The sequence below is a fragment of the Delphinus delphis genome, chromosome 8 (genome assembly GCF_949987515.2).
Source record: "Delphinus delphis chromosome 8, mDelDel1.2, whole genome shotgun sequence".
NCBI lineage: Eukaryota > Metazoa > Chordata > Mammalia > Artiodactyla > Delphinidae > Delphinus > Delphinus delphis.
Genome location: NC_082690.1, coordinates 58,983,226 through 59,001,595, shown reverse-complemented (window position 1 = coordinate 59,001,595; position 18,370 = coordinate 58,983,226). Strand labels below are relative to the sequence as shown.

At 36.4% G+C, this 18,370-nt stretch overlaps 1 protein-coding gene and 1 pseudogene across 3 annotated transcripts in view; both read right to left on the bottom strand.

Annotated features, from left to right (window-relative positions):
• The window catches only part of RAB6A (RAB6A, member RAS oncogene family), a 67,658-nt gene that overhangs the window by 24,011 nt on the left and 25,277 nt on the right, over positions 1-18,370 (bottom strand). For 2 of the 3 annotated variants that reach the window (XM_060018299.1, XM_060018301.1), the window contains 4 exons: positions 13,946-14,004; positions 4,158-4,211; positions 2,482-2,587; positions 555-666 (listed from right to left, as the gene is read on the bottom strand). In XM_060018299.1, coding sequence (XP_059874282.1) covers positions 555-666; positions 2,482-2,587; positions 4,158-4,211; positions 13,946-14,004 — 331 coding nt within the window. Of the gene's footprint in view, positions 1-554; positions 667-2,481; positions 2,588-2,653; positions 2,760-4,157; positions 4,212-13,945; positions 14,005-18,370 lie in introns of all 3 variants that reach the window. The other variant, XM_060018300.1, reaches the window with a different exon arrangement.
• LOC132429691 (zeta-crystallin pseudogene) lies at positions 16,275-18,036 on the bottom strand (annotated as a pseudogene).

The window sequence follows — 18,370 nt, the reverse complement described above, 5'->3', positions numbered from 1 at the left end:
TGCGGGCTTCTCACTGCGGTGGCCTCTCTTGTTGCGGAGCACGGGCTCTAGGCATGCGGGCTTTAGCAGTTGTGGCACGTGGGGCTCTAGAGTACAGGCTCAGTAGTTGTGGCACATGGGCTTAGTTGCTCCGTGGCATGTGGGATATTCCCAGACCAGGGCTCGAACCTGTGTCCCCTGCATTGGCAGGCAGATTCTTAACCACTGAGCCACCAGGGAAGCCCTAATGTGTTTTATTGTGTGTGTGTGGTGTGGGGAGGGTGGGTGGGCCGTGCTGCTCAGCTTGCAGGATCTTAGTTCCCCGACCAGGGATTGAACCTGGGTCCTCGGCAGTGAAAGCACAGAGTCCTAACCACTGGACCGCCAGGGAGTTCCCGGGACTGAGTTTAATGTTTACCTTTCTATTTCAGGTCCCCACACTAAAGAAAAGGGGCAGGGGTATAAAATTAAGGATTAAACATGTCTCCTTTTAAAGCAATTTTTCACTAACAAAAATAACAGGCTGCTTAACAAAGAAATCAAACATTCCATACAAATATGAAATCATTCCATACCTCTTGTCAGCAAGATCTGTTTTATTTCCTACTAGCATGATGATAACATCACTTCCTCTTTCTGTTCTGACATCATCAATCCACTTTGTAGTTTGCTGGAATGAGTTAACATCTGGTATATAGGAGGGTGGATAGAGAGATTAGTGTTATTCCAAGTGCTCCAAGTGAAGGACCAAACAAAGAAAAAAGAGGAGAAGAAAAAAGTACTGGAAGTTGGAAGGGGGTTGGCACATTAGTACCCACTTTTAATGTGCCTGCAACATAACTCCATTTTATCTGAGTATAAATATCAATGATCTAAACAAATCACAGCAGTAAAGTCCTTAAGGTATCTTTTATAATAGTTTAAAATTTTTGGACATGACCAAGTGAGTATAATGTACTATATATAATTGAAAAAAAAATTTTTTTAATGTAAGGACAGCTATGGCAGATAGTATGGTGTCATGTTGCCACAATGCTTTTTTGATTACTTAAACATACCAAACATGACAAAGAAAGCATCTCCAAAAGTATGTCAGCCAGTAAGTCCCAACACATCCACAAAATTTGTAAAGCCTTTAAATAGCTTTCAACACCACTCTGTTTGCATTGCTTATTCAGTTTGTGATCACTTTAACTTGAAGCTTATTAGTTTAATGTACCAGAATCATTTATAACAAAATCCATCTTTTCTAGCCCTGGATTCTAAGTAGAGTACTTCAATACATCTTACAGCAGCTAAAGAAAACAACTTGCTAATATTTTAATGGCATGTGCACAAATTTCAAAGAAAAATACACCAGGTTTTACTTGATTTGGTTAAAGTAAGCACAAACATTTTAAAGCTGCAAAACTTGTGAATGCACAATAATGAACATACATTTTTAAAACAAGTAGCAACCCAAAGAAAAGCTTCAAGAAAAGAAAGACTGCATTTGGCACCTAACCAAAATAAAAAGTCTCTGAATGCAAACCTCTTATAATTCTGCCATTGCAATTATTGTTAAGTAGATATGATTTCTGGATGAGCAAATATGCAAAAATGTATACTAATAATATTACTAGCTCAAATCGGTAGATTGTTTATGTAAGATGTTTTTAAATAAGTCCAAGATGTGGTACTATCCTGGTCTTCCTATAAATTATGGAGCACTATACGGAATGATGCTTAATATTGCCTAATATATCATAAACTGATTCACAAAGACAATTTTAATCAGATAGCATTTCCCTGTCAGTCACCAATGCTCCATTCAAAATTTGCAGTCACTTAAAAAGCTAAAGGCACTATTAGTCAGTCTTGAAGGAAAAGAAAAAGAAAGACCATTACTTTTTTTAGTCTCCCATTTAAATTTTTTTCTTGGAGAGAAATGAAAGTATAATTCGTTAGCAACCAAGTAAATAAGTCAGAGAATCCAGATTTCATTCAAATGAAAATGATTAATAGAAAACTGCATATTATGTTTTCTCTGCCTTCCTCTATAGAGAGAGGATGGCTGGAAGGGGAAAGCAGAGAAAAGTTGGCTAGCGGAAGCTTTTAACAGTCTCAACAGAAGCCTTGAAGGATCTGGAGAACTTGGCAAGAGACTTAAATGCAGATTATTTTATTTTAGAGAAATCTGAGATCAAGTTAAATAAAAAAGGAGACATTCTTCCAACCATAATTATGGTGTAGGGATAATAGGATACTAAGAAAGCCTTGGAGAGGATTCATAATTAGATCTAAAGGAAAAATTACAGGGCAAAAAAACCTGGCACAGTAGAAATAAGGCATATTGGTACAAACACCAAAGCAAATACTCTGACCTAGCTGGCCTGTGATAAGGTTTGCTATGATAAAACTCATTTTTACATGCCAGTATAGAAAACAAGCACAAGACAAGAACATGCATGCAACTAAGCTAAAGGTTGAAAGATTAGAAATGCATAATCCCCCCCCACTCACTTGTGATATCATAAACAACAACTGCCACAGTGGAGTCACGAATGTAGCTAGGAATCAAGCTCCTGAACCGCTCTTGACCTGCTGTGTCCCATAATTGCAATCGTACCTAACAATAAAATCAGTCAAACAAGCAAGAAAAATAAGAAAGGTCAACCCGTTGCAAAATACCTACTTGTGATATCGTAAACTACTACGGCTGCAGCAGAATCACGGATGTAACTGGGAATGAGGCTACGGAAACGTTCCTGACCCGCAGTATCCCATAGCTGCAGCCTGATCTGTGGGATGGGGGAAAAAAAAAAAAACAAAAAAAAAAAACCAAATTCATACTAAAAAGAAATAATGTTTTTAAAGGGAGGAGGGTGGCAAGGAGGTAAAAGGAAACTCATGCAAAAGGTTACAGGGATGTGAGGAATGAAAATAACACAAAACTCCTTTCCTTTTTCAAAAGGGAATAATATTTAAATTTGGCTTGCTCTGAAGGTACATAATGCAAAAAAAATGGCAATATGAAAGATTTCACAGAATCAGAAGTACAGCTTCCTTTTTTTTCCCCTCCCTGTAACCTCTCTTTGAATCCTATATGTTCCGGAGAGCAAAAGTAGACTGCTGATGTTCAAATAGTGAACATAAAAGGGAAAAACAAAGGTAAATGTCAGTGATCATTGTCAACATCCCCTCTTCTGCAAGCCTCTCTGAAACTAAAATAAAATGTCTCTTTTCTCTATTGGATTCAGAACACTTTGAAATTGGATCTCTGATTACTGTGCTTATGCTTCTCCCACACATTTCTTCCTAGAACACTGTATATAATCTAGCAAAAAGGAGAAATAGCTTTTTGCAACCCTATGTAAAAATATCCTTACTTTCTTACTTTTTCACATCTACATTCCAGGAAGAAAAGCCTGAAAACAAGCATTAAGTTCTCTTACCATCATAAAGCAGTTTCTGTTTTCAAATTTTAAGAAATAGAATGCTATATGTTAAAACATAAAAGAGAACATACAAAAGAAAAAAACTCACAAACTTATAAGAAATAGCATTAGAGATAACTTTTTTGGGTACAGATCCCAAAATAATGCATTTAAGAGAGTCACTGTTTAGGTGACAGAAATCTCTTCAAGGGATAGCAGGCTAGAATACAGGATTTATATTGCACTTAAAAGGAGTATTCCAAAAGATGGAAGACAAAAATCTAACAAGTAAATGCACATTAATTTTTTCTATTCATAGTCACTTTGGTACATATCATATTCTGACAAATAAAACCTTGAAGTTCACAAACTGTGTGATATTCAAATGAAATCTTTTTGAATGCCTCAAGAGTGGTATTCAAAAGGTCTTTAGCAGCTCTAATTTCTTCTTGAAAATATTCTTATCTCAATGCTATTTGTTATAATTTTCCAAATCAAGACAAAATTTTGTTTAACAAGTCTAGGGCCATCAGAGTTTTACAAATAACAGCTTTCTCTCCCCTTTGGATTCTACTTGGGGATAAAAAACTCAAAGTGCTGAGTACTACTCACTCTATAATAACAGTTTTTCTCAAGGCCTGTAAACTAACTTTGGCAACTTTGCTAAGTACTTCTTATGGTGACAATCATCGATTATAGTTTTGATCATAATTTTCTATCCTGGAGTGTTGCAGAAAATCGCACACTGAAAACATTACTCACTGTTCGATCCTCTAAGTACATTGTTTTTGATAAAAAGTCAATACCAATTGTTGCCTGTAAAACAAAACAAAACAAAACAAAACAAAGAAGTTAAAAATAGTAATAGTTTAATGGCAGTCAGCAGTTTAGGGTTCAAGTGGGAATTATGATTGTAGAAGAAATAATGAATAAACATATGAACATATCATAGTCAAATAAAAATGAACAAAATTTTCAGTGATAATGGCTTCTACCTACTGAGCACTTGCTGTGTATTAGAGATTCTTTTAAGCCCTTTACATGATCATCTCTAATGCTAATACATCTCTACAAGTAGCTAGTAGCATCATTATTTTTCTCATTTTATACATAACAATATTGGGGTTTAGAGAAGTTAAATAACTTGTCTAAAGACACAAAGCTTCTGCTGTGGAGTTGGGAATAAAAGTCCAACTCTGGGCTTCCCTGGTGGCGCAGTGGTTGAGAGTCCGCCTGCTGATGCAGGGGATACGGGTTCGTGCCCCGGTCTGTGAAGATCCCACATGCCGCAGAGTGGCTGGGCCCACGAGCCATGGCCGCTGAGCCTGCGCATCTGGAGCCTGTGCTCCGCAACGAGAGAGGCCACAACAGTGAGAGGCCTGCATACCGCAAAAAAAAAGACCTGGCACAGCCAAATAAATAAATATTAAAAAAAAAAAACTTTCTAAAAAAAAAATAATAAAGATAGGTTTTATTTTTAAATTGTCATAAAATTTGACATTTTAACTATTTTAGGTGTATAATTTAATGGCATTAATTACATTCACAACTGTACAACTGTCAACACTATTTACAAAACTTTTTCACCTCCCCAAACAGAAACTTTGTACCCATTAAGCAATACCAAATTACAATGTATGGATATATGACAATTTGTTTATCCATTCATCTATTGATGGACACTTTTGGCTACTATGAGTTCCTGTTTTCAATTCTTTTTGGTATATACCTAGGAGTAAAATTGCTGGGCCATATGGTAATTCTACTTAACTTTGTGAGGAAAGTTTCTGCAGCAGCTGTGCTATTTTAAAGTCCCACTAGTGATATATTCCTATTTTCCCTTTTCTATATAAATAGCCATCCTAGTGGGTGTGAAGTGAAATGTTACTGTCGTTTTGATTTGCATTTTTCTAATGACTAATGATGCTAAACATCTTTTCATGCTTTCAGGTGCTTATTGGTCATTTGTATATCCTCTCTGGAGAAATGTCTATTCAGTCTTTTGCCTATCTTTAAATTGAGTTTGTCATTTTGTTATTGATTTGTAGGAGTTCTTTATATATTCTGGATATTAAATCTTTATCAGATATGTAACTTTCAAATATTTCCCCCTATTCTGTAGGTTGGGCCTGGTGCCTCTACTGCAAATCAATTGTCAAGAGATATATATATTTATTTATAGGTTCTCAATCCTATTCCATTGGTCTGTATGTCTACCCTTATGCCATTACCACACTGTTTTAATTACTGTAGCTTTGTAGGAAATTTTGAAATTGGGAAGTGTGAGTCCTCCAACTTTATTTTTCTTTTTCAATAATACCTTGGCTATTAATATCTTGGTGAATTAGGATCAGGTCTTTCATTTCTACAAAAATGGCAGTAGGAATTTTGATACGGATTGCACTGAATTTGTAGATTGCTTTGGGTGGTTGGTACTGACATCTTAACAATGTTAAGTTTTCTGATTTATTTACCTGGGATGTCCCTCCATTTAATTAGGTCTCCTTTATTTTTTTTGAGTAGTTTTGTTGATCTCCTTTTCACATGGACTTGTATTTTAAAACAAACAACAACAACAACAGAAGAAGATGCTTCCTCCTTTATCCCAAACTATGTGACTAATACACAACCTAAGTACTAATTCCACCTTATGACATTCAATCTGAAAATTATATCTGCCGTAGGGTGGGACAATGGGCTTATAAACTTGAATTACTTTGCAAGAGCATCTAATTGACAAACCTCAGGAGTGTACAGGAGTGGCATAGCTGCATTTAAGAAATCTCACCAGTAGAACCTCATTTACTCAGACAGTGTGGCAGAGGTAGTTACCTACACAAATATCCATCTACCCTTTCCTCCCTACTAACACAATCAAACATTTACTTAAAACCATACTTTTCCCATGAAAAAATTACATTTTCCAGGCTTCTTTGAACTTTAAATAAATGGGGTTAACTCAGTCGGGAGGTACGTTCTTGGTTTTTCCCCCCTTTCCTCCGTCTTTCTTCCTGAACTGTGGCTACCAAGGCTGGAACTCCAGGAACCATTCAGTAACCAAAGCAAATTTCAATATGGAAGTCATATATTAGATCAGGTTAAAAAGAAAGTTAGAAGGAGTCTTGGTCCTGGATGCCCATGGAGCTGCCATGCAAGTGCTGAAACACACTACCTTTAGACTTCTTTTACATGAAAAAAAATTCTCATGTCACTTATCAATGTTATTTTGTGTTTGTTATAAACAGCCCAAAATAATTTTTAATGGCTATAAATAGAAACAAGCATTTTCAGATCTCACAGTCAAGACATAAATGTTTTTACAATTAGTACAAAGTCAGACTTTATGATAAAATGTACAACAGTCCCCTCCTTGCACTGTACTATCCTAGTTTTGGGGCATCAGTTATACCACTGAACTCATAAAGATCAAGATTAACCTGAAAAACATCCTGTTGTTACTCTTCTTCTTAGTTAATTTTATTCCAAGCTGAGCTACTACAGCATAGAAGTTGATCAGCTGTAAGAATTAAGCCAACAGCAGGAAGAAAAGAAAGGAGATGGCTGGGAAACTAATCGTTATCAGCTTTTCCAGCATCTTGAATGCTACTGATGAGGAACTAATTCAAATTTTCATAAAAGATGGATGAGACATTAGTGCTGCTTCTTGCTCATCTCCTTAAAAAAGTGCAAAAGGCAATAACTGCAGAAGAAACCAAAGAGAAAATTCTCCCATGTATCTTAATTTACAACTTCATATTATCTTAAATGTTAACTAATTCATTGGTTTTGAGGGGGCAGGGGTCTGCTTTGAAAAAAAAACAAATTAAACTGAGTACTTATAAAAGGAGCTCACAATTCAAGATTGAACAATGTTATCCAAATATATTGGAGCCAAGATAACAGTAACTTTTACTTGTTTAGCTATTTTATTTGGATGCTCTCCACTTAGAATGGTGCTTATTTACCCCTACAGCTATTTTATAAAAGATTCAGATGTAAGCTACTATTCTGTCTGACTCCATAAATAGTGGTTTGTCACCTGTCCTGATGCCACAGAAGCCAGAGACCCATAAGCATTATGATTTTCCATATGGGACATGATTTTTCCAATACAAAACTAACTAGGTAAGGAAAACAAGTTTTCTTCCGTATGAAGCAATGATAATCAGTTTCCTTCTGTGGTCCAAACACGTAAAGCTCTGTTGCCTGGTTGCTGCCTTCTCTATCAAGAGAAAATAGAGAAATAATGAGTTGAAAGAGGCAATGACCAAAGGAAGAAAAGAGTGGGGAAGTTAAAAGAATTTAAAATTGAGTAACAGAGATAAATAAAAAGAATGAGGAAAGGAAAACGACCCCAGAAAGAAGATGCTGATACAGAATCCAGTTTAGAAGGGAATCCCATTTAAAAATATGTTTACATATATGTACATATGTGGGAAAAAATATATGTATATACATTTTCCCCCTAGATACCTTTGTGCCATATTATATTTCTGTCAATTAGGACAGAAACTAGGTAGAGTCTGTGAATTTTAAAAATGAGTCATTAAAATGGACATAAAATTTTAGTTCTGCAAGGTGAACAAGTTCTAGAGATCTGCTGCACAGCATTGTGCATGTAGATGACAATACTGCATTGTATACACTTAAAAATCTAATAAGAAGGTAAAATCTCATGTAAGTGTTCTTACCACAATGAAAAAAAAGAACCTCACCCCCACCCCAAATAAAATGACAATACTTCTGGAAAAGGAAAAAAAAAAAAGTCATTAAAAATTAAACAAAAATAAAAAGACAAATCAAACACAGAATCAGCAAAACAGTCCATCTAGTTAAGGATTTTGTTTCTACGGATAATCTAGAATTCTGTATAGAATAATCTAGAGCTTTAACTTAAAGAGATTAAGGATATATTTATTCACCACCACCATCTTTCTGGACAAGTTCATTAGAGTGTCTAAAACCCACTGCTTGGACTTCTCTGGTGGTGCAGTGGTTAAGAATCCGCCTGCCAATGCAGGGGACACAGGTTGGATCCCTGGTCCGGGAAGATCCCACATGCCACAGAGCAACTAAGCCCGTGCACCACAACTACTGAACCTGCAAGCCACAACTACTAAGCCCACGTGCCACAACTACTGAAGCCTGCACACCTAGAGCCCATGCTCTGCAACAACAGAAGCCACAGCAATAAGAAGCCCGCACACCGCAACAAAGAGTAGCCCCAGCTCGCCACAACTAGAGAAAGCTTGCGCGCAGCAACGAAGACCCAATGCAGCCAAAAGTAAATAAAATTTTAAAAATAAATAAATAAAACTCACTGTTTTATCTATGCTGTCCTGAACTTAACTGTTGATTTGTAACAGCCTTTGGAATAAGAAATTCTCTAAATTCAAAGTAATCTCTAAGGTTACCCTGAGCAATATAATCTTCCTCAAATAAAAGAATTAAACTACTCCAACTGTGGGAATCTTTCTCGAGCTTATTTACATTAAGCTGAACTATATAAAATGGCCAATATTATACCATTTTTGAATGATAAAAATAGCAATGTAGTATGGTTCAAACTGATATCGTTGAAACTGTTAGAAAAATCTGTTGGTTTATAATTGGTAAAAGAAAAAGAAGTGGTGAATGCTAGAGCAACTTAAGAGAAACGCTTCCAGACTCTCTAACTAGAAATAATTTTCCCAGATAACTTAGATTTTTTGCTTTACTTTGAAATAATGACCAAAATATGGTCAATTAAGGACTCTTCTGGCCAACCAGTTTAGTCTTTTTCAAATGAAATTAATTCAGTGCAAAGGAATCATAAATAGGGCATGAATTATGAATTACATAAAATTTATCTTTTTTGTGAAATAAAACTTCACTAAGTTTCAGACATATATTACATACGGCTCAATAATACATTTCTAGCTATGAGACTAGCTCTTCAATTATTCATTTCAGAAGTCTTTCTCTTGTGTGTATGGTGGAGGTAGGGGTAGGGAATCTTCAAATAATCCACTGAACAACTCTTCACCTGATAACTAAGTTTGCAGCTAACGACATATGGTCAATTCTTCATATATCAAGTTAATACTTGATATGCTGTCAAGCTGATTTCCCTAGGTAAGGGTGTAGGGTGCTACATTATCCAAATTTTCCTGTTAGAGCTAAACTAAGATAATACCTCGGACTGTACCTAATTCTTACAAAAACTTGTAGTTTACATTGTAAATCAGTATCTCCTATTAATGCCAAAGTACAATGATATTTTGGCTTCACTAGCAACAACTTCTTCACAAAGAATCAAAATCTTTCCTTATCTCTCAAATTCTACGTAACCTCACCCCATCAACATCACTGCCCTTATAAATGTCTGAATGAACAGCAGCAATAGTCTTACTGCATAAGTAGCAACAGCACTTTAGGTGTGCCGGAAATATCTCCTTAATTTCACAGAGAACTTGGGTAAAATGAAATACTTCAGAAATACTCAGAGGACTCCAACTACAGGCTCTAGCTCATAATTCTTTAGCCTAAGACTCTGACTCTAGTTCAAATTTTTTAGCGTATGGTATTTGGTTCCACTCCCAAAGATATGAGCTCAACACTCTCAGGAACTTTCTACATATGGCTCAATGACATCAATACTTTCTTCAGTCCCTAAGACTGGTATTTATAGTTTCTCTGCTGAAGAGAGAGAGAAGCATTGCTCAGAATCAAAATATGGTACGCAAGAGGTCATCTAGGTGAAGCTATAAGCTGTAGAGTTGCAGGGACCTAGAAAATTGAGGATATCCGATATAAACGGGTCCAAAAAAACCCGAAGTACTCTTGCTAACTGTACTATTTTTTCATTTCTAAACTTGTTCTTTTTATAGTGTCTTAAGATGTGACTAAACCATTTCTGAAATATTCAAAAGAATGTAATAAAATTTATACTATACATATTCATTGGCTTTTAAGAAGTGACTTTTCTTAAATGTCATGTTTATGTTTTAGTCATTCCTGTTTCATGATCGTTATGGGTTTTAATAAAAGGCTTAATTAGAAACAAATTCCTTTGGGGGTGAGATGGAAATGTTCTTAATCTTGATTGTAGTAGTAGCTTCATAGGTGTACATATCTGTCAAAATTTATCAAAATGTAAGGAATTAATAATTCTTTACTACTATCGATTATAAGATCCCACTGAATATTTTGGATAAGTCTTTTGTCATGTGTGCCTTTTGCAAATCTATGGCTTGTCTTCTCATTCTCTTAACACTGTCTTTGGCAGAGCAGAAGTTTCTAATTTTAATGAAGTCCAGCTTATCAACTACTTCTTTTATGGATCATGCCTTTGGTATTGTACCTAAAAAGTCACTGCCATATGCAAGATCATCTAGGTTCTCTCCAATGTTACCTTCCAGTAGCTTATTACAGAGTTTTACATTTAGGTCTGTGTTTAGGTCCATTCTGAGAATAACCTCTGTGTCTACCTTCATTTGCATGCGGATGACCAGCTGTCCCAGCACAATTTGTTGAAGAGACTATCTTTGCTCCATTGTACTGCCTTTGCTCCTTTGTCAAAGATCAATTAGAAAAACCTTTGTTTACATCTTAGTTCTACCATTTAGTAGTTGGATGGTTTTGGACAAATTGTACAAATTTGGACAAACTTTTTCCTAGAAAACAAATGCCCAAGTTTTTCAGTTTTCTTAGTGTTCAAACCAGAAGGCATATCCCTGAAATAAAATAAATATTTCAAATATGGGAAAATACATACTAAAAAAGGGACAGGATTCAGATTTTATATTTACCCTAAAAGCTTTCTGAAAAATAAAAAATGGTTTAATAATTGAGACAGAGGCAGTTAATTACTATGGAAATTAACCATTCCTTTAATCAGATCAACATTTGATACACTCCTAAGACAAATAATTGAAATCAAGTTTTTATACTAACTACACAGTAATACAGATGTAAAATACTTCAATTAAAAGGGATTTTTAAAAATTTTAATAAGAATATTTCAGAAAGTTGATACAGGGACTCTCCTGGCGGTCCAGTGGTTAGGACTCTGCGCTTCCACTGCAGGGGGCGTGAGTTTGACCCCTGATTGGGGAACTAAGATCCCACAGGCCGTGCAGCAAAAAAGTTAATACAGAAAAAGATTTATAATGTGCTTAGGGCCTCAGTGAAAGTACCTGGTATGAAGATTACTAATTTATTCGTTTTAGCTTTTTCTTTGATTTTCGTTTCACAATTAAGCATTTTAAACTAAGATACATACAAACATATAACTTAGATACATATGCAACTGAGACCAGACATCCTTGTCTTGTTCTTGATCTTAAAGAGAACGCATTCAGCCTTTAAACATTACGTCTGATGTTAGCTGTGGGTCTTTCATAGAGATGTCCCTTATCACATTTAGAAAGTTCCCTTGTATTCCTAATTTGCCAAGTGTTTTTATCATGAAAGGCTACTGGATTCTGTCAAATGCTTTTTCTGTGTCTGTTGAAATAATCGTGTGATTTTGTCCACACTGCGTGGCTTTTTTTTTTCTTTTTGGCCGCACTGCGTGGCTTGTAGGATATTAGTTCCCCGACCAGGGATTGAACCCGGGCCCTCAGCAGTGAGAGTGTGGAGCCCTAACCACTGGACTGCCAGGGAATTCCCCTGATTTTGTCCTTTATTCTATTCATATAGCGTATTACATCACTTTCTGTATGTTAAACCAACCTTGTAATCTTGGTACTAACCTACCAATCCTACTTGGTAAATGGTATAGAACCTTTTTACAAGTTACCAGATTCAGTTTGGTAGTATTTTGCTGAGGACTATTGTGTTTATATTCATAAAGGATATTAGTTTGTAGTTTTATTTTTGATGTCTTTGCCTGGTTTGCGTATGAGAGTCATACTGACCTCATGGGATAAGTTGGGAAGTATTTCTTCTTCTGTTTTTGGAAGTTTACGAAGTATTAGTGTTGTTCTTTAAATATTTCATAGAATTGACCAGTGAAGCCATCTGGTCCTGCGATTTTCTTTGTAAGAAGTTTTTTGATTGATAACTCTATCTACTTATTATAGGTATATTCAAATTTTCTATTTCTTCTTGAGTTAGTTTCGATAGTTTGTATCTTTCTTGGAATTTATCCATTTCATCTAGGTTATCTAATTTGTTGGCATATAACTGTTCACAGTATTCCCTTATAATCCTGTTTATTTCTGTAAGGTCTTCTCCTTCACTCCTGATTTTAATAGTTTGAGCCTTCTTTTTTCTTGATTAGTCTACCTTTAGGTTTGTCAATTTTGCTGATCTTCTCTAAGAACCACTTTTGGTTTCACTGAATTTCTTGTTTTTCTGTTCTCTCTTCCATATATTTCTGCTCTAATCTTTATCAGCTTCTGAATTAAGCACGTCTTTATTTTCTGTATTTTTGTTGTCCTGACACCTGGGGCCTTCCTTATACTGGAGGGACTGGCCATCCCAGGGTTTGCCAATTCCTAGAGAAGTAAAACTTGCCTGTGGAGGGCCTTTAATATGAAAACCAACCAATCCAAACCCATACCCCACCCACCTCCTCTATCACACTCAGGGTCATTACTCCCCTGCCCTAATCACCCTAGGGCCAAGTAGCAGACAACTAGGAACAGCCCCTACAGCCCAGAGACCACTGAAATTACTCAAAGTAGGCAATCCTATATTTCCTTACCTGGTCTTACCCATCCTTCCCACAGAAATCCCAATAAAGGCTAGTGCCTACATTTCCTGCCCACCCCCCCTTCACCTCCTGACCAATACCAGTACTTCTTCCATGTGCCCCCCTCATATGGCCTGGAGTGTCCCTTCCTCTTGAGATTTGTGAGTATAGTAAACTATCTTTACAATGGCAATCATCTCCTGATCTGTTGGCCTCACCACACCTGAATAATAAAACCTACATTTTAAAGTAGTTTTTACTTCTGCTTGCTTTAGGTTTACTTTTCTTTTTCTAGTTTCTTAGGATAGAAGATTAAATTACTGATTTAATGTATCTATTCTTTTCCTTATAACACTGCTTTAGCTGTATCCCATAAGTTTTGGTATGCTGTGGGTTTTTTTTAAAATTTATCTCGAAGTATTTTCTAATTTCCCTTGTGATTGTCTTTGACCCACTGGTTATTTACGAATGAGTTATTTAATTTTCCATATATGTGTGAACTTCCCAAATCTCCTTCTGTTAATGATTTCTAATTATAGTACTCACTTATTCTTGACTTCAAGTATAGATGAAAATGTCACAGAATCCTAGACTTGGAGGAAATCTCTCCAAGAGAATAGCTATAATCACTCTTACTTCTATCCCAGATGGTATTAGCAATAATCTTTCAATAGATTTTGGAAGAGAAGCTAAAGAAATCAAATGAAAAAGTTGAGGACTATGAGCATCATCAGTTATACTTTGTATTTATAGAGAATTTTACAGATTACAGAAAATGCTTTTATATCCATGTCTGAATGTAAATAAATGAATTTTTAAAAGGACCTGTAACACATAAGAGACAACTAGTAGGTTGGCATAAACAAAATACCTGATAGGTGTTGTCAAAACTGTCATACATGAATCTGGTAATCAGTGATGTCTTTCCAACTGAAATGAAAAGGAAAAAAAAGATTGATTCAGTTAACACATTAAATTGGGTTCTCAAGCAATTTTTTTACAGAGAACTGCGATTCAATTCATTGGGAAATATCTGCAATGGTTCAACTAACAATAATTTACAAACATACAGGCCTATGTGACAAATAAAGAGAATACTTACATAACCACTAAAAAAAAAACAAACAAAAAAACCATACAGGCCTGAGTTTGTTGAAATGTCTTTCTTTAATAACAGATAATCTCAGGACTTTCCTGGTGGTCCAGTGGGTAAGACTCCACGCTCCCAATGCAGGGAGCCTGGGTTTGATCCCTGGTTGGGGAACTAGATCCCACATGCATGCTGCAACTAAGAAGCCCACAGGCCGCAACTAAGAAGCCCACAGGCTGCAACTAATAAGCCCGCATGCTGCAACTAAACTTGCTGCAACGAAGATCCCGAAGATCCCGTGTGCCGCAACTAAGACTCAGCCCAGCCAAAACAACTAAATAAGTTCTTCTTCCCCACCCCCTTCCTTTTCCTCTCCTCCTCCTTATAAAAAAAAAAAACCAACCAAACAAACAAAAGATAATCTCTCAAACTGAGAGCACAGGTAAAAGAATATTTATTTAGTTAAGAGGTGAGGAAAATGAAGAGAAGAGATGGAGGAAAACAATCAGTTATGCTGACATCTCTAATTCACAAAAGGTAAGCAGATATTTACTTGACCCCTAACAAAAAGAACTAGGATTACACTGGGAAGAAATTATAGTTAACTTCCTGGACAGTAACCTGGGGAATATAAGGGTCAGGTCCACTTCATTCAGTGAATCAAAGCTTAATCTCGGGAAGCATAAAAACTAAATATGAAGAGTTCTAGGAGGGGTATGAGGGCTGCAAGAACTTGACTGTTTAAGAGTAAGAATGAAATGACATGGAAAATTGTTTTGAAACTCATTTCAGGATCAGATCTCTATTCTTTGGCAGGGCAATCCCAAAGATTCATACTACTTTGTATTGGTATTTTTAAGTTAATCCACATGAAAGTGCCACTAGGTAAACAATAGTGGTATACTGCCAATATCCTTACCAATGGGCACAGTGTTCAAGGGCAAGAACCATATCTAATTTTCCTATATCTCCAGTAGCTTGGCATAGATTCAATAAATACTAAATGATACAAGAAATTATATCAATTGGAAAAGAACTGAGCAAATAAATATCTCAAATGCTCTCCTAAATGTAAATACTTTGGGGAGGAAAAAAAAACAATACCTAGTCACTCATGTTTTTGTATGAATTTAAGTAACTTTTGATTTCAACTTTTGATTTTTAGAGACCTGATCCCGGCCTCTTTAAATGTCCTCCATCCATGTGCTATATGAAAACCTGAGGAAAAAACTGAGCCAAAGAAGGAAGAATCCCATAAAATCACCTACTCCCAAACATCTTATTTTAAAGAATCTAAAATAGCAGGTTGAACAGCTAAAGCTAGTTTCCCTAGACCCTGGTCAAAAGCAAACTGATGTTTGGGAAGAAGTCTCTTTTTGGAGCAATGAGTAGATCTACGCATTTCTTCATTAGTAAATAGTACATACAGTTTTTACTTTGTTTTGAAAAATGTCCCTCCTTTTTTATATAAAAGAGCAAAATGCATGTTATAAAGCGGGCAACACAGAAAAGACCAAGAACAAAGTGAAAATTACATATATCCTACCACCTATACATAACTAACATTACAACTTTGGTATATGTTTTTCCAAAATACTTTTTATATATAAGAATACCTATGTACTTAAAGGCAAAACCCTAGAACCAATCATAGTAAAGTCAGGAACAATACACATACTACATTATTTAACACTGATCAGAATCTATTAAAAAGTAAATCTAAAAATCTGAAGAGATAAAAGGCAAAATAGTGGTGGGGGAAACAGTGGTGGATAAAAGCAAAGGAGCTTCATTATAAATAAAATATATAGTGAAGAAATGCAAAATAGCTTGTCTGTTGAAACGGTTTTCTTCTTTTTTCTTTTTTTTTTTGTGGTACACGGGCCTCTCACTGTTGTGGCCTCTCCCATTGCGGAGCACAGGCTCCGGATGCGCAGGCTCAGCGGCCATGGCTCACGGGCCCAGCCGCTCCGCGGCATGTGGGATCTTCCCAGACCGGGGCACGAACCCGTGTCCCCTGCATCGGCAGGCGGACTCTCAACCACTGCGCCACCAGGGAAGCCCTTATAAATCTTTTTTTTAAATATAAGGAACTCACTGAATCAAATGAATACTAATTAAAGCAAATGCAGTGTACATAAAACTGAGGTAAGAGACCTCTAACTCCATAGGAAATCTATGAAATGATTAATCATTTTAAGAGAAGAATTATTTTTCCAGTAGCCCCACTGCTTTGCATATCATCTTCATGGGCCACCTTCTCCAATGGAATCTGAGGACCTAATACTGGTCTCAACCAACCAATTTCCATTCCGGCTTGAAGGGCTGCTGCAAACTGCTGAAATTCCTCCTTGGTGGATATATAGAGAGCAATTCCTATTATGCTAGATTCCTTTGCCATGATGTCTCCCGTGGGTTTATTTCAACAGGACCTCTGCTGCCAACAACTATTACTCGTCCTCCATGTGACAAAGATTCAAATCATTGCTAAGATTTACATTAGTTAACATTTCAATAATCACATCAACTCCTTTTCACCAAAAGATTTCTTAATTATATCAATATAATTAGTTTCTCTGTGATTAAACACTTCGTGGGCCCCATTTTGCAAAACAGTGTTTTGTCCTTCCTCAGTACCAGCTGTGCCCAAAACTTTTAAGCCATCAACTCTAGCAGTCTGGCATGCTGCTATCCCAACTCCTCCACTAGCTTCATGAACCAGAACACTTTCTCCAGCTTTCACACAGGCACTGTGGAGCAGAGCTCAATAAGCAGTAAAATACGGGATACTGATGGCAGCTCCTTGTTTAAAGTCCAGTTTTTCCGGCAGTGTGTAAACAGGGTAATTGGCTGCCAGAGCATACTCTGCGTAGCCCTCAGAGATCATGCTGGTAGTGAAAACTCTGTCACTTTTCTTGAAAGCAGATACACTTTCTCCAACAGCTTCTGTTATCCCAGCCACATCTAATCCAGGAGTATAAGGTGGAAGTGGTTTTCCACTGTAGGTACCAGAGTGAATTTGTGTGTCCACTGGGTTTACACTACATGCTTGGACTTTGATTAGAACCTGATGGTCTTTTGGAATCGGTATGGCAACATCCGACTGGAGTTTCATCACTTCTGGTCCACAAATTAAAAAACTCTAATAGCTCGCATCAACCTCTGTTCAGTCACCATGGTGATCTAGATACGAGTCCTGAGTGGGAAATCAAAATCTGCGAGAGCTCCCTCAGATTCCATGGAAAAAAGGGCTGTGTGATGTATGATTTCATCTCAATAAAACTGTTATTAAAAATCTATCATGGATTTCCCTGGTGACTCAGTGGTTACGAATCCTCCTGCCAATGAAAGGGACGCCTAGAGCCTGTGCTCCACAACAGAAGCCACTGCAATGAGAAGCCTGCGCACCACAATGAAGAGTAACCCCCGCTCGCCACAAGTAGAGAAAGCCCGCGCACATCAACGAAGACCCAACACAGCCATAAATAAATAAATAGATAGATAAATAAAATCCATTGTGGTGATTATTGTACAATGTGAAATACTTAATGCCACTGAACTGTACACATAGAAATAAGTTAAAATGGTAAATTTTACTATGTATAATAATTTTAATACTGGAGCACCAAAGATAACTAAAAAAGGGGCTGATTATTAAAGATTAGAGGAACTAATTATTGGGCCTCTAGAAGACCAAGGTATACTAATTTAAGAGATAACTTCTGTAAGTGGTAAAGTAATTCCTCACATAATATACTCTTCAAGAATACTTAGGATTCAAAGATTATAAGACTAATGTTTGCATAAAAGGAGAAGTCTCAATTATTCTACAACCTATATAAATGAACATTTATGAACTGCTTCATAATCTGGTCAGTTATATTGGTCAGATAATACTGAAACAGACAACAAGATATTTATATATTCTAATTTTTCCCCACAAAAATAAGCCATTATAAAAGATTAATGTGCTATGATAATAACAGTACCTTAAATCAGACGCTATGATTTTAGTTAGAAGTTAAGCATAAAAATACAACAAGCAAACACACAAAAACAACACTACCTGTAGTCCATCATGGTAATGAAGACACCTGAAAAACGTACCTAGGGACCACAGCGAAAAAGCTCAGCTGCAAGCAAAACTCACTGCAATATCACAGCCAAGATGTCTCATCTAGGTGATGCAATTCTACAGCAAAACAG